Raw genomic sequence first — 16,394 nt, 5'->3', positions numbered from 1 at the left:
AAGATACTATTATATAAAACTACAAGTGCACCCTTGGGAAAGAATGGGAGCCAAGAAGAGGAAGTAACAAATTATCCAAGAGGGAAAACCATTGTATGAAGAAGCTACAGTGTATTAGGACTGAGAATTAGAACTACATTCAGCTCTGCAGTATACTCGGCCTACTGTATTTGCTTGTAACAACCACTATATATTATTATGTATTTCTCAACTTCATAGTGAGACAAGTAATGACAAAATGAGAAAAGTGTAGCATTCCCACCCCATATGGACTTTAGGCAAAAACAAAATGAAAGCTGGATTTTAACAACTGCAGGACTCCTTTCTTAATGCAGCTATTTTAATTTTGTTTTTGCTTCTTCGGATAAACCCTTTAAAACAATTCCATTGACTAAAATAGTGGTGGGTTGGGAGGGTTAAAACTCAAGACAAGTACCCAAGGCAAAGACAGAAAACCAATATGGTATGTTCACACATGTCGGATGTCATGCAGGTTTTGGGAGGGCCTCTACTGGAATACCCTAGTATATGAATAGATTCAATATGTCCAGAATTCATCCTTATCTCGCGGTTGAAACGTCTAAAACGTATTGCTGCCCTTATCCATTCTCTGCTTGATTTCTGCAACTTGCTACTAATTGGTCTTCCCCTCGCTACATTCTCCCCTTTCCAATCCATCCTAAACACAGCAGCCAGACTCCTCTTTTGGCTAACCACTTTCCCGATGCCTCCACCCGCTGCCAGTCATTGCACTAGTTGCCTGTGTACTATAGAATTTAGTCATAACAGCGACGTTTCGACTGGACATATGGGTCTTTCTCAAGCTGAGAATGACAGCTGTTTTTGTGTCTGGAGACCTAGGGGTGAACGTTTCAATCCTGCTTTGCTGTGGAGTGGTACACTGCTCGCACTACTGCTGGGAGGTGTGGGGGACTATCACATATACTACTAGTAGTGATACAAGGGACAATGACCGCTCAGTGATGCGGCTGCAGCATATCCTGAACATTTGTTGCCTCTCATGGAAGGGCTTCCAAGCAGGATAGTGCTCGGCTGCACACAGCAAGGGTGCCACAGTAATATCTGCCCAGTCACCAGATTCATCGCCAATAGAACATGTATAGGATCATCTGGGGTGCCAATTTAAGGACCAATACGCCGCAGGATACCATATGGAACCTGTATGCCTCCATGCCTGCCTGTATCACATCTTGTATCCAAGCTAGAGGTGGTACAGCAGAGCACGAGTCCCCATGACCCTCCCCCCATTACATCTTGTATCCAAGCTGGAGGAGGTACAACAATGTACTAGAGCCACAATGCCCCTCCCCCCATCACATCTTGTATCCAAGCTAGAGGTGGTATAACAGGGTACTAGAGCCTCTATACCCATCTGTATCACATCTTGTATCCAAGCTAGAGGCGGTACAACAGGGTACTAGAGCCTCTGTGCCCACCCGTATCCCATCTTGTATCCACGCTAGAGGTGGTACAACAGGGTACTAGAGCCTTCATGCCCACTCGTATCACGTCTTGTATCCAAGCTAGAGGCGGTACAACAGGGCACTAGAGCCTCCATGCCTGCCTATATCACATCTTGTATCTAAGCTATAGGCGGTACAACAGGGTACTAGAGCCTCCATTCAAGTGTTCAGTTTACCGCAATAAATTATGCTTTTGGTCTGATATTGTAGTAATTTACTTATATCATGGTTACAATCACACAGATAGTTTCATTAGATTCCTGCTACTCCTTCTTGGAGCTTGATGTTTTTTGACAATGCGTGTATGTTATGCCTGACTTCATCTCTATACATTCCCTCTGATTTTGTAAAGCATTGCAGAATATTTTGCTGCTATACAAAGATGATCGCTATTTCTAACCAAAGACTTGATTTCCCCATAAAGTCTAATTCTTGCTTATGATACTGTTTCCCTAAAAATAAGACCCAGTCTTATATTAATGTTGCCCCAAAATAGATAGTGTCTTATTTTGGGGGGATGTCTTTTTTCACTTGGTCCAGGTCTCTCTCGCTGCTCTCTGGTGCTCCGACGTGCTTCTTGTGGTCCTTGGCTGCCCACAGGAAATCACCTCCTGGTAACAGGATTCATAAATCCCGCCTCCACAACGAGATTGGATGAGCCAGGAAAGAGGAGTCCAGCAACACTCAATGCAATCCCCGGTAGGGGGAGGTGAGCTAATGCACGCCACAAAAATAAAAGCCTGAGCCTCCAGACTCCACAAATAATCCACGAGAAGAAATGAGTAGTGGCAGCATACAGGGAAGTTTCATAAAAGTTAAAAAACTTTATTCCTCCATAATCAATCCATAAAAAGTGGGGAAGCTACGTTCCGGCCCACAAGAGCCCTCTTTCAAGCTTGAAAGTTGATTTACTTTTATGAAACTTCCCTGTATGCTGGCACTACTCATTTCTTCTCGTGTCATTGGCTGAGCAGCAGTTGGAAAACCAATCAATACAGCGCTCGATGAACCATTCAAAGCCATTGCATTGGTTCATCGAGCGCTGTACTGATTGCCTGAGCAGCACTCAAGAACCAATCGGAGCCGTCGCCTCTTGGAGGTGGGATTTATGAATCCTGTAACCAGGAAGTGCTTTTCTGTGGGTGTCCGTGGACTGCAGGAAGCACGCCGGAGCTCCGGAAAGCAGTGGGAGGGACCTGGACCAAGCTAAGGTAATGTATACCTTTTTTTTTTTTTTTTTTTTTTTTTTTTTAATCTAATGCAGCTAAGGCTTCCTTTTGAGGTAGGTCTTATATTTCAAGCCTCCCTAAAATCCTGAAAAATCAGTGTAGGGCTTATTTTCAGGGTAGGTATTATTTTTGTGGAAACTGGGTATGAGGCTTGAAATTGTACTGTACATGTGACCTGAATACTTAATTTCATTCAAGATTTAATGATTTCTGAGTGGATGAATATAAATCACTGGAATGCATTGTTCTTTTAAGGATAAAATGACCTGTCCTGTTGATTAATTATTAGGACCAAGATGGATGTGACTGTGACACAATTAGGTAAAACACCATAGTAGCCAACAGCATGATCTTTCTTTATATGAGAAGGTGTGTAACCTGGAACTACATCTGAAACATAACTTTGACAGATATTCAGTTGATAGTGTGTTCAAAAATGTATTATGACATCTGCCCCCAAAAGGATTTAGATTAGAGATGAGCGAGCATGCTCGTTTAAGCCTTAAACGAGCGTGCTCGCTCATCTCTAATCGGGTCCTATGTCGACCGTCGGCCTAAAAAGCAAAGAGCACATTAACCCATATTCCCGCACATTAACCTCACTCATCTCTAATTTAGATGTTAACTTCTGTATTATTGAAAGAAGTTTCACTTGTTTTTGTGAATGTTTCACTTTCCTGTTTATAAACTGCTATGCACAAACTAAACCTACGTCATTAGTTGGGCTAAGTTTAGATAGGACGGACCACTTCCTATTTACTACAACATAAACCCACGCGTCTGAGGTGCAGATACTGATGAGGCATGAAGATCCCAAGCTGACTCATTTTCCCTGTCGTCAACTAGACATCTATTTATTCGGTACTGTGCATTTTTAGAACCGCATGGATTTGATTACTCAGCTTCCACAAAGTGTGTTTTCTTTTTCTTCAGCTGTCATCAATCAATCTCTTGCAAAATTGAGTATGAAAATGCCATTAGTGATTCCCAGCAGCCAGAATGCTGGGCATGTTAAAGTGTCCATCAAGTAAATGCATCAGCTGTTGAGTTGACTGTTCCTGTTCTAAACAGTGTACATAAATATATCATGGCTGCTTGACACTTGATCCGAAGGCTGTAAGAAGATAAAGAAGCCGAAAGACACTTCATCTGCTCTAGTGTATAGTAAACTGAGATTCCCACTCTCACATCTATGTAGAAAGTAGTAGAAGTAAAGAAGGTATACATACCACCACACACCGTGCAGCTATGTGATCGCAGTGTTGACGTTCATTTTCACTTATCGCTCACTTTGTTTGTGTGTACAGATGTGTCCTGCCTTAGAGACTAACTACACTTTTAAGAAACTTTTTCGACATGTCAGAAAGATATATCAAAAGTTTTTGGTCAGCGGGAGTTCCACTGCCGAGACCCCACTAATTGCTGAGTAAGCTGTAGCGCTCACTCGAGCACTGTGTCCCCTCGGTTCACAATCAAGATCAGTATCTCAGATAAGTTAAGTCTGCTTGTGATCTACCTATTTATCTGGGTTGTTTAGACATCTTTTTTTTCCTGTACTCTTGTGGTTAAATATTTATTGAGTAGTGTCTAAACTTTTCCAATACTCCCTGTCACTATCTATCTGGGTTTGACATGGGGCTGTCCTGATCAGGGCATGCGCGCTGCTTTTAGATATGGTCTTGTCATATCAAAGGGTTTAGGGTTAGATTCCCTGTCTTCCTCATTTTGTGTTTCCTTCTTAAAGGGGTTGTCCCGAGGCAGCAAGTGGGTCTGTACACTTCTGCATGGCCATAATAATGCACTTTGTAATGTACATTGTGCATTAATTATGAGCCATGCAGAAGTTATAAAAAGTTTTATACTTACCTGTTCCGTTGCTGGCGTCCTCGTCTCCATGGTGCCGACTAATTTTCGCCCTCCGATGGCCAAATTAGCCGCGCTTGCGCAGTCCGGGTCTTCTGCAGTCTTCTATGGGGCTCCGTGTAGCTCCGTGTAGCTCCGCCCCGTCACGTGCCGATTCCAGCCAATCAGGAGGCTGGAATCGGCAGTGGACCGCACAGAAGAGCTGCGGTCCACGGAGGAAGAGGCCATCTTCAGCGGTGAGTAGAGAAGTCACCGGAGCGCGGGGATTCAGGTAAGCGCTCCGGTGAGCTTTCTTTACCTCCCTGCATCGGGGTTGTCTCGCGCCGAACGGGGGGGGGGTTGAAAAAAAAAAAAACCCGTTTCGGCGCGGGACAACCCCTTTAAATTTTTCTACTATTCACATTTTTAAGGTGTCTATATATTTGTCCTTGTATGACGTAATCAGTACATCTGGTTCAAACGTAACATTATTGCTTTCCTTTGAGCTATCTATTTGCTAACGGTATTTCTCACATCTGTAATTTTTTTTTCTCAGAAGTGGCAGTGTATAGAAGATATGTCTGGAAAACTCCGGATTCATAAGTGTAAAGGATCCGCAGATGTTTTATCACTAAGGAAGAGAACACGAAGCATAAACTCTAGGGGCTATGGAAGCAAACACAAAGACTGTATCTGCCCAGATATGGATTATAGGACAAGTAAAAACCAGAGGAAAAAACAAAGGATTTTCTTGAGAGCTACCAACTCTAAAAGTAAGTAAGCAGATGATTTCTAAAGTAGGTGAGCTGGAGTCCTTAGGAGATAATCACATCCAAAACTCCATTACTGTCCAGTCCATTTGAAAATGTATTTTACTGATGCTTCGCAGCACGAACAGCTTTGTTTCTGATAAGGTAGCCTGATGCCAAACAGATGCATTAATTGGCACTGGTTTAAAGGGAAGCTGTTATGTACTTTAGGCTGTGCTCACTGGGAGCTGTATGAAGTAGTGACAGGCATGCTGATTCCTGCGGTCTGTCACTTATGGGGTAATGGGCAGTGGTTTTTAACTTACAGCTCGTTTCTGCAGCTCCGGGCAAGAGATGATTCCAGCTTACTCATAAGGTCCTGCTACTCCCCCCTGCCTGTCCTAATTAATAGTCGTCTAGCTTTTCTGCTACATGCTCAAAAAAAAATTGCTAATCAAAGAGGGTGAATGGAACTAGCAGTACTGCATGAATAATGGCTCCCCTAAAATAAGGTCTATCTGCAAAAAAAAACCACATTACATTACCTAACAGGCGGTGTCGGCTCCGCCACGCATCTCCTCTGCAGCTCCGACAGACTTGCTTGTAGTTTTCAGTCAGTACTTCTTGGTTGGAGGTTCAAAATCCCCACCTCCAAGAAGCGCTGGCTGTGATTGGCTCTCGAGCGCCGCAGCTCAGCCAATCATTGCAGCGCTCAATGCACCAATTATAGCCGTTGCATTGAATGGCTGTGATTAATTCATCGAGCGCTGGTTCTGATTGGCGCTCGAGAACCAATTGGAGCCAGCGCTTCCTGCAGGCAGAGTTTTTGAACCTCCAAACGAGGAAGCGCTGACTGAAAGCTACAAGCAAGTGTGCTGGACCAGCGAGGGGCAGTGCAGCGGAGCTGAACAGCGGCTGTTTTGTGATGTATTGTGGGTTTTTTAGGGCTTATTTTTAGGGTAGGGCTTATATTTCAAGCTCTCTTGAAAATTCCAGCAAAACAGCACTGCAAAGTCACGCAACTTAGTAGCTACACAAAATGATCGTACATACAGCATAAGTCATTAAGTCAGGATCCCCGATTAGCTGATCCTCTGGTCTACTATAAGTGTAGGGGGTCCAGACATCGTCATCGGTGATCAGGGCAGGAGGTGTAATAGACGGCTTCACTCCCATTAAAATGAACTGGAGCGATGTGTCCTATTACACTTCCGTCTCTGACATCAATGAGGAGCTGGAAATGTAACAGAAGACATTGCTCTCAATGGGAGTGAAGCCGTCTATTACACTTCCTGCCCTGACCACTGATGACTAAGTTCGGCCCTGCTGCACTGATATGGGTCTGGAGAGTCAGTTGATCGGCGGAGATCCCAAGTTGTGGAACCCCACTGATCAACTGTTGATGACCAGTACTGAGCAAAGAAGTCCCAACTCTTTGCTATGGTCATCCATAGCAGAGTTGGGACTTTTAAACACTTTAGGCTTTCTTTATACTTGGCAGATCATAACTAATCCTTGCTGGATCCTGTGAAGGCAGAACCCATAATCTAATGAAATATTCATTTCCTATTACTTATACCGAGCCGTCCTCGTCCACAACCATATCCACTAATAAGTGCGTGTAAAGCCACCCTATGTGCATAATTATATATGTATAACTATCAGTTCTTCCATGAACACTCTGCTAAATCAAGACTTGTGAGCAGAATATCGTTGGGTTTTCAATTAATATTTCACAGATGAATTAGTGTGAGAATAAGCCTCATTTGTATCGCCTTTCATTCTTATTTTATTACCAAATGTTAAAAGTTCATTTTTATAAATCCTGTATAAACTTAGTTGTAGAGTTTTGTTACATAATACCCTAATTCATCTTAAACTCTCTGAAAATCCATAATCGCCACTCCGCTAGAGACGCTGACTTAAATTAATTAAATCTGGAATTAATGAAGGGATAAGCCAAACTACCGAATATGATTACCCATTTACTAAGCTGTAGTGCCCCCTAGTGGATTTTTCAGGAAGTAGAAAGGAAAGAACTGTTCATCACTTCGATTTATATCCAAGGAACTAGAGGCAGCAGATCTTGTACTGCGACCGCTCAGAACTGTCTGCTGTTAGTAATAGGTGATTCTTCAGACTAGGATTTAGCTTAGGGTTCACGCTAACATTTGACTTTCACTATTGGGTTTCCGCCGTGCGCCATTCTTTAACATCTGATACCATAAATCGCCATGACTGTTTTATTGAGGCTATTTTTCAATTAGTGTTATTGCCGCATGTGATGTTTAGGGCATTGATGGGGGCGAAGGTTGACCTGCCTAATGAAAGGGCAACAGATGTTGTTGGTTACAATTTGTAGGTATACCGCTGCATTGGATATGAATTAGTGATGCCCCGGAGCCGAGCAATTTGCTTCACTGAAAGTATCTATATATTATAGCTGTTTATAGAATTGTTTCATTGATGGTTTGTAAATACTCCTAAGAATTGACAATATTTTGGCCAAATACATAGGCGTTTATTGTAAAGGGGAGGGGATATTTACATTTGCTTGCAAACTACTTAAATAACTGTAGGGTGTTCATACTTACCTGATTTGTTGCAGAACTTAACAGATTTCACCGTTTCCATTGACGTCAAACTGAAAGGGTGAAATCTGCTGGAGGTGTGCAAGAAAATCCACACCTATAATCTACTTATTTGTTTCAGTTTTAATGTTGTAGATTTCATTACTATTATTATGACATGTGAATGGTATAAAGAGAAAAGTTTGTAATTAGAGATGAGCGAGCATACTCGTTAAGGACAATTACTCGAGCGAGCACTGCCCTTAGCGAGTACCTGCCCGCTCGGAAGAAAAGGTTCGGCTGCCGGCACGGGTGACAGGTGAGTTGCGGCAGTGAGCAGGGGGAGAGAGAGATCTCCCCTCCGTTCCTCCCTGCTCTCCCCTGCCGCTCCCTGCCCACCTCCGGCAGCCGAACCTTTTCTCTCGAGCGGGTAGGTACTCGCTAAGGGCAATGCTCGCTCATAACTATTTGTAATGTAACTAAAGAGGTTGTACCAAGATTGCAAATTGTTCCCTATCAACAGCATAGGGGATAACTTCCTGATCGGTGGGGGTTTCACTGTTGAGATTCCTGCCGATCTCAAGAATGGGGGTCCCGTGTCTCCCTTTGCCTGTCACTGTGGGGGTTGCTTTTCCCCTCAGTGAATTCAGAATGAAGCATGCGCGGTTGGTGCTCAATTTTTCCATCACCAATCGAGCATGTATGGGACCACTTAAGGCGCCAACTTCCACAGCCTACATATTTGCATAGTTTAGAGGGTCAGTTACAGCAAATGTGGACTGATATGCCGCAGGATACCATACAGAACCTGTATGCCTCCATGTCTGTCCGTATCATATCTTACATCCAAGCTAGAGGTGGTACAACAGGGTACTAGAGCCTCTGTGCCCACCCGTATAACATCTTGCATCCAAGCTAGAGGTGGTACAACAGGGTACTAGAGCCTCCATGCCTGCCCGTATCACATCTTGTATCCAAGCTAGAGGCGGTACAACAGGGTAATAGAGCCTCAATGCCCACCCGTATCACATCTTGTATCCAAGCTAGAGGCGGTACAACAGGGTGCTAGAGCCTCCGTGCCTGCCCGTATCACATCTTGTATCCAAGCTAGAGGTGGTACAACAGGGTACTAGAGCCTCCATGCCCGCCCGTATCACCTCTTGTATCCAAGCTAGAGGTGGTACAACAGGGTACTAGAGCCTCCATGCCTGCCCGTATCACATCTTGTATCCAAGCTAGAGGCGGTACAACAGGGTAATAGAGCCTCCATGCCCACCCGTATCACATCTTTTATCCAAGCTAGAGGCGGTACAACAGGGTGCTAGAGCCTCCGTGCCTGCCCGTATCACATCTTGTATCTGAGCTAGAAGTGGTACAACAGAGTACTAGAGCCTCCATGCCCTCCCGTATCACATCTTGTATCCAAGCTAGAGGCAGTACAACAGGGTACTAGAGCCTCGATGCCCACCTGTACCACATCTTGTATCCAAGCTAGAAGCGGTGCAACAAGGTACTAGAGCCTCCATGACCGCTCGTATCATATCTTGTATCCAAGCTAGAGGCGGTACAACAGGGTACTAGAGCCTCCATGCCCGCCCGTATCACCTCTTGTATCCAAGCTAGAGGCGGTACAACAGGGTAATAGAGCCTCCATGCCCACCCGTATCACATCTTTTATCCAAGCTTGAGGCGGTACAACAGGGTAATAGAGCCTCCATGCCCACCCGTATCGCATCTTTTATCCAAGCTAGAGGCGGTACAACAGGGTGCTAGAGCCTCCGTGCCTGCCCGTATCACATCTTGTATCCAAGCTAGAGGTGGTACAACAGGGTACTAGAGCCTCCATGCCCGCCCGTATCACCTCTTGTATCCAAGCTAGAGGTGGTACAACAGGGTACTAGAGCCTCCATGCCTGCCCGTATCACATCTTGTATCCAAGCTAGAGGCGGTACAACAGGGTAATAGAGCCTCCATGCCCACCCGTATCACATCTTTTATCCAAGCTAGAGGCGGTACAACAGGGTGCTAGAGCCTCCGTGCCTGCCCGTATCACATCTTGTATCTGAGCTAGAAGTGGTACAACAGAGTACTAGAGCCTCCATGCCCTCCCGTATCACATCTTGTATCCAAGCTAGAGGCAGTACAACAGGGTACTAGAGCCTCGATGCCCACCTGTACCACATCTTGTATCCAAGCTAGAAGCGGTGCAACAAGGTACTAGAGCCTCCATGACCGCTCGTATCATATCTTGTATCCAAGCTAGAGGCGGTACAACAGGGTACTAGAGCCTCCATGCCCGCCCGTATCACCTCTTGTATCCAAGCTAGAGGTGGTACAACAGGGTACTAGAGCCTCCATGCCTGCCCGTATCACATCTTGTATCCAAGCTAGAGGCGGTACAACAGGGTAATAGAGCCTCCATGCCCACCCGTATCACATCTTTTATCCAAGCTTGAGGCGGTACAACAGGGTAATAGAGCCTCCATGCCCACCCGTATCGCATCTTTTATCCAAGCTAGAGGCGGTACAACAGGGTGCTAGAGCCTCCGTGCCTGCCCGTATCACATCTTGTATCCAAGCTAGAGGTGGTACAACAGGGTACTAGAGCCTCCATGCCCGCCCGTATCACCTCTTGTATCCAAGCTAGAGGTGGTACAACAGGGTACTAGAGCCTCCATGCCTGCCCGTATCACATCTTGTATCCAAGCTAGAGGCGGTACAACAGGGTAATAGAGCCTCCATGCCCACCCGTATCACATCTTTTATCCAAGCTAGAGGCGGTACAACAGGGTGCTAGAGCCTCCGTGCCTGCCCGTATCACATCTTGTATCTGAGCTAGAAGTGGTACAACAGAGTACTAGAGCCTCCATGCCCTCCCGTATCACATCTTGTATCCAAGCTAGAGGCAGTACAACAGGGTACTAGAGCCTCGATGCCCACCTGTACCACATCTTGTATCCAAGCTAGAAGCGGTGCAACAAGGTACTAGAGCCTCCATGACCGCTCGTATCATATCTTGTATCCAAGCTAGAGGCGGTACAACAGGGTACTAGAGCCTCCATGCCCGCCCGTATCACCTCTTGTATCCAAGCTAGAGGTGGTACAACAGGGTACTAGAGCCTCCATGCCTGCCCGTATCACATCTTGTATCCAAGCTAGAGGCGGTACAACAGGGTAATAGAGCCTCCATGCCCACCCGTATCACATCTTTTATCCAAGCTAGAGGCGGTACAACAGGGTGCTAGAGCCTCCGTGCCTGCCCGTATCACATCTTGTATCTGAGCTAGAAGTGGTACAACAGAGTACTAGAGCCTCCATGCCCTCCCGTATCACATCTTGTATCCAAGCTAGAGGCAGTACAACAGGGTACTAGAGCCTCGATGCCCACCTGTACCACATCTTGTATCCAAGCTAGAAGCGGTGCAACAGGGTACTAGAGCCTCCATGACCGCTCGTATCATATCTTGTATCCAAGCTAGAGGCGGTACAACAGGATACTAGAGCCTCCATGACTGCCTGTATCACATCTTGTATCTCAGCTAGAGGTGGTACAACAGGGTACTGGAGCCTCCATGCCAGCCCACATCACATCTTGTATCCAAGCCTGAGGTGGTCACACACAGAAAGTTTTGTTCGATTCCGACAACTTCCTCTAGGGGGCTTCATTTTTTTGGGACAATGAGTGTATGTAGTATAGTACCATACTGTAGATTGTGATCACATTTTTTTTCACCTTTTTAACCTTTTGTGAACCTTGCAGAATTCAACCCTCGTTTTGTTCACACGCGTCAAGCGCGTTCCTTGGCTGTTGAATTTGAAGGCGAGATCTATGATATAAGTTTGGACGATGAGGACAATGTGCAGGCTTCACGGTCCAAAAGACATTACACCTCTGAAGAGGATGCAGAGGAGAACGAAGATGAAGAAGAGGAGGATGAGGACACATTCACAACCCCAAGTGAAGATGATGTAATGGTGGCGGACGGGGTGATTGAAGCCAGTCATTTGGCATCTGTTCGAGTAACACACAAGTAATTTATTTTTACTTTGGTTTCAATTAGTTTATTTAGCTTCTGCTTAGAATGACTTGTTTCCTTCAGTGAACTAATTATATTAAGAAATTAAACCTGCAGTAAAAGAGGATCTGTCAGGTCCCTTGGACTAGGGGAGATGCGGAGCCTGGGGAGGGATACTGTAGTTTCCTATGATTCGATAAAGTAATCTAATATAACCAGCCAAATGCTCACGGGGGCGTACTTGAGCTTTTGTTGAGTAGGAGGGGGGGTTTAGGGACCTCAACATGTGAATGCAACGACTATACTGTGGCTCACACATACATACAGTACCTTCTATGCCGGACGGTAGAGGTGGGCCAGCAGAACAAAGTCAGCCGGCGGTCATGTGAAGCTGCTGGAGCCGTGAAACTTTCCCCTTCCTTTCCTTTTATCAGATTACTATCTGCATGTTATTGCTGCTATTTGCTTGTGAAGGTGAACATTTCCATATGTGAGTGGAGGAAGCAGACCTCACCGGTCCTCTGTATAGGTCCCAGTAGCTTTAACCCCTTCCCCTTACAGCCAGTTTTGACCTTTGTGACCAGACCCCATTTTTTTTCAAATCTGACATGTATCACTTTAAGGGGTAATGATGTTGCAATGCTTTTATATATGTAAGTGATTCTCATGGTTTTAGTTACAAAAAAATGATGAAAAATACCATTTTATTATATGTTTATGTTGGGACCATTTTGAAACCGTTTTTTGTATTCACTTTGGACATCAGGAATCCTATAATTATGAGGGCAGTATTTCTAATTTTGATGAAAATATCCAAAATCTTTCTTTTTTTAAGGGACCAGTTCAGTTCTGCAGTGACATTGAGCGGCCTGTAGATTAGAAACCAATATAAATCACCCCAATATAAAAAGTGCACTCCTCATAGTTTTCAAAACTGCATTCACCAAATCTGTGGTGTTTCACAGAAACTAAAGCAAAGTGGAGAATAAATTTGAAGAAAATAAATTCTTGCAGGTTTTCAATTTTAATTTTTTTTCCTGCAACTCAACAGAAGTTGGCGGATACATAAAACTCAATATCTATTACACTGAATCTGGAGGTTTTTTTTAAATGTCCCACATGTGGCCTTAGTGTGCAGCATGACACCGATACAGGCCTCCGGATTAAAGAAGCACCTTGTGGGTTTTGGGGCTTCCCTTTATGGGGGCAGTTTTTCTTAGACATTTTCAGAGAAGCATAATCTTTTGTATTTTAATATTTACGATGCTATGTGAGGGCTTGCTTTTTGCGGGATAAGATGAGGTTTTCAGTGGTACCATTTTGGGGTGCAAAAAACATTTTTGATCGTTTGTATTGAATTTTTCCGAGATGAACTGTCAACAAAAAATGCAATTCTGCCATTTTTGTTTTTTTTAAATCAGTTTTCCTTCTATAAATTGCTACATTATCCTTATTCTGTGGTTCAGTACGAGAGTATGTATGTATGTGTATATATATTTACTATATATATACTTACCTAGCAGGTGCCGTCCTGATCCCTCTCACTGTTCTCCAGGTGCTCCAGAAGTCTTCCTTGTCATCCTCACTGGTGAAGGAGCATTCTCTTACTGGAAACGTGAGTTGAATACCCCAACTCCAGCAAGAGAATGCTGTGATTGGCTTAGGACCGTGGCCTCAGCCAATCCCAGCTGACTCTCAATGAGCCAATCACAGCCATAAAAATTTGTTTTTATAAAGATCTGATGCTAGATTATATTTTATATGACAGCGGCATCTGAAGGGTTAAATCACCAGGATGAGAGGTAAGCTCCATCCTGGTGGTTGCAGTGGGACCTCAGCTGTAAGTTACAGCCGCAATCCCGCTCTGATTACTCGGAGTTCAGCTTCTGAAACCCCCAATAATCATTACCATACATGTAAAGTAGGATGCGGGAACTACTGGCTCAGTTTGCCATACATACACGATGCATGTCAGGAAAGGGCTTAAGAGGGCATTCATAGATGGCTGATTTTTCTTTTTTTGGCAGATCTGTACCAAAATCTGCTGCATTTTTAGGTTGCAGATTTTGATGCGGTTTTACACCAAAATCTGCATCAAACTCCGGACCATTTGACACAGATCCGCAGCAGATTTCACTCTTTCAATTGCAGAGGTGGAGGCTGCTGCGGAGCAATGTCCAAATCCACCCCAATGGTGCGGATTTTAGTGTGTATTTTTCCTCTGCAGAAGTTCTGCATGAAATCAGAAACCTTAAACAACTTTTACAAGAAAATCTAGAATGAAACCTTAGTAAACTCTGTCCAGATCCATAGTACATATGAGAATGGAAAGATGCGAAGCGAAGTTAAAAAAAAAAAAATTATATATATATATAATATATATATATATTATATATATATATATATATAAATATATATTGCTACTTTCTTCCATAAACCGCACCCTGCCTGTCATAGGTTGTATGATATTGCAGCTCAATTCATTCCAAAAGGAACTCGTCACATTGGAACATCATAAACCAAGACATGCTACTAAAACTCCAAAACAATAATAATGCCCAACCTCCTATATAATCTCGAAGTCCAACGCAAACATTACGGCTCAAACCTTACAAAATGTAATTCAAGTCATCAAACAATATAAAGTGAATGACTGCAATGATATCTCATGGAGCTCAACTGTAACGGGGTGCAAGGAGTACATAAGTCAACATATAATCTACCCCCTTGCTTTTTCCAAGGCACTGCTGGCTAAAGTAGTCATTTACATTTATAATGTAGCGTAGGGCTATAAAGTGCCAGACCCAATAAATCTAGGGGGTCTCCACATTATCCACACCTTAGCCTGACTCGCAGTAGTAACCCGTTGAGAGAACCAAGCTTGCACATAAATAAATGCCCCGAAGCACATTTTGCTGAATACAGTAATACCGCGCACAAGTTGTAGACCGGTATGACGCTGTCTTTGAAGTGAAGACCCCATCTTCCTAATCCTGGGAACCCCTTTACGTTTGTCCCATTTATTTGTGAGGCAGTCTTAAGTAATCATGTTGGTGGTTTTAGAGTATGGGGTTAAGCAAGAGTGACATTCATTTTTCGTCAAACCCAATGTTTTCTGAATTTGGCGCAGGATACTGAATGGCTTAAAACCGGGAATAAGGGTTTTGTTCTTAGTCATTGATGTGTTAGGAATTAATCCACGCTGTTAACATTTGCTTCATGATTCATTTTGACGAAAGCGTTTGGTCACTAGCCGAACTTAGTCCAGCAAACTTCAAGGCGATGTCTTACATAGCTAGGCTCTGATTATTCCCAGATGTTTGTCAGCTCTTGGTTGAGAGATCTCCGAGCCAGGACTTCATGGGGAATAGGAAACGGCTATGACAAACAAAGTACACCAGCTAACACTTGTACTGGTGCCGAAAGTAAATCAACACTATGTTCAGTATGTTTAAAGGGCTCTACCATGGACTTGTATCTCACCAATAGGTGAACTAAATGATCTTTTTAACATGGTGAAGTACCGTGGTGCAAGCACCAAGTTATGAATGACTCCTAGAGTGATGTCACAATGTGACATTTTCTCGGCAGACTGTTTTTGCGGGATTTCCCATTGCCTTCCCGATTGAATCTGCAACCTTCAGGTCGTGAGTGAGAGCATAGGACTGCATTTCTACTGCTTTAGCACTCTGAGCCACACTAGGTCCTCTTTTTAACACACTTTTTAATACACCAGAAACAAAGTTAATGCACTCGTTGTCTAATGGCTTCACACCTGCGTTGGGGCTCAGTTCAGGGTTTCTGGCTCTCTGCTCAGTTGTTGTAGGATGTAAAATGGAAATGAACTGATTCGTTTTTTTTCCCCATTGATTTAAATGGGTTTTCAGAAAAAAAAGAAAACTGAAGGTTCTCAGTTTGTTTCCAGTTTGTTTTGCCTCCCTTTTTCGACTGTAACCAAGATGCAGTCTGCCATATGCTTGTTCCAATCAAAAAAAACTAAAGCAAAACAGGCAAAGCGAACTGAAAGCCTTCAGTTTATTCGAGAACCCATTGAAATCCATGGGGAAAAAAACTGATCAGTTCATTTCAGTTTGACATCCTCGAAGAACTGAGCTCTAATGCAGGTGTGAAACCACTCTAAGGCCGGTTTCCACGTGATTTTCCGGTGATGCCATGTTTTCCCTTGTACGATGTGGCATGAAAAAAAAAATGGCAGCATGTGCTTTCTTGCTGCGAAAAGCCTTTTTTTCTCACCCATGTTTCCCTATGGAGCCTCCACTATATTGCATCGCATGAACTTGTGATGTTTATGTCATGCGATTTTTAACATTAGAAACTCCTATTGTCTATCGCACAAGAAAATTTGTGATATTGCTGTGTTTTTCGCGCGGCGATATTGCACTCACCCATGTGAAACAAGCCTAAAGCTGCCTTCACACTGGCGATAAAAGAGCGCAAGATTTGTGTGCTGTGAGATGCACAAAGACAAAACGCATTTTTTTTA

The 16,394-nt window shown here is 43.9% G+C and overlaps 1 protein-coding gene across 3 annotated transcripts in view; it reads left to right on the top strand.

The window, feature by feature from the left end:
• SULF1 (sulfatase 1) overlaps nucleotides 1-16,394 on the top strand; it is a 126,204-nt gene that overhangs the window by 93,677 nt on the left and 16,133 nt on the right. For all 3 annotated transcript variants that reach the window (XM_066578556.1, XM_066578555.1, XM_066578557.1), the window contains 2 exons: nucleotides 5,112-5,328; nucleotides 11,635-11,905. In XM_066578556.1, the coding sequence (XP_066434653.1) occupies nucleotides 5,112-5,328; nucleotides 11,635-11,905 (488 nt within the window). The remainder of the gene's footprint in view (nucleotides 1-5,111; nucleotides 5,329-11,634; nucleotides 11,906-16,394) is intronic.

The sequence above is a fragment of the Eleutherodactylus coqui genome, chromosome 9 (assembly GCF_035609145.1).
Source record: "Eleutherodactylus coqui strain aEleCoq1 chromosome 9, aEleCoq1.hap1, whole genome shotgun sequence".
Classification (NCBI taxonomy): domain Eukaryota; kingdom Metazoa; phylum Chordata; class Amphibia; order Anura; family Eleutherodactylidae; genus Eleutherodactylus; species Eleutherodactylus coqui.
This window is presented reverse-complemented; position numbering and strand designations above follow the sequence as displayed.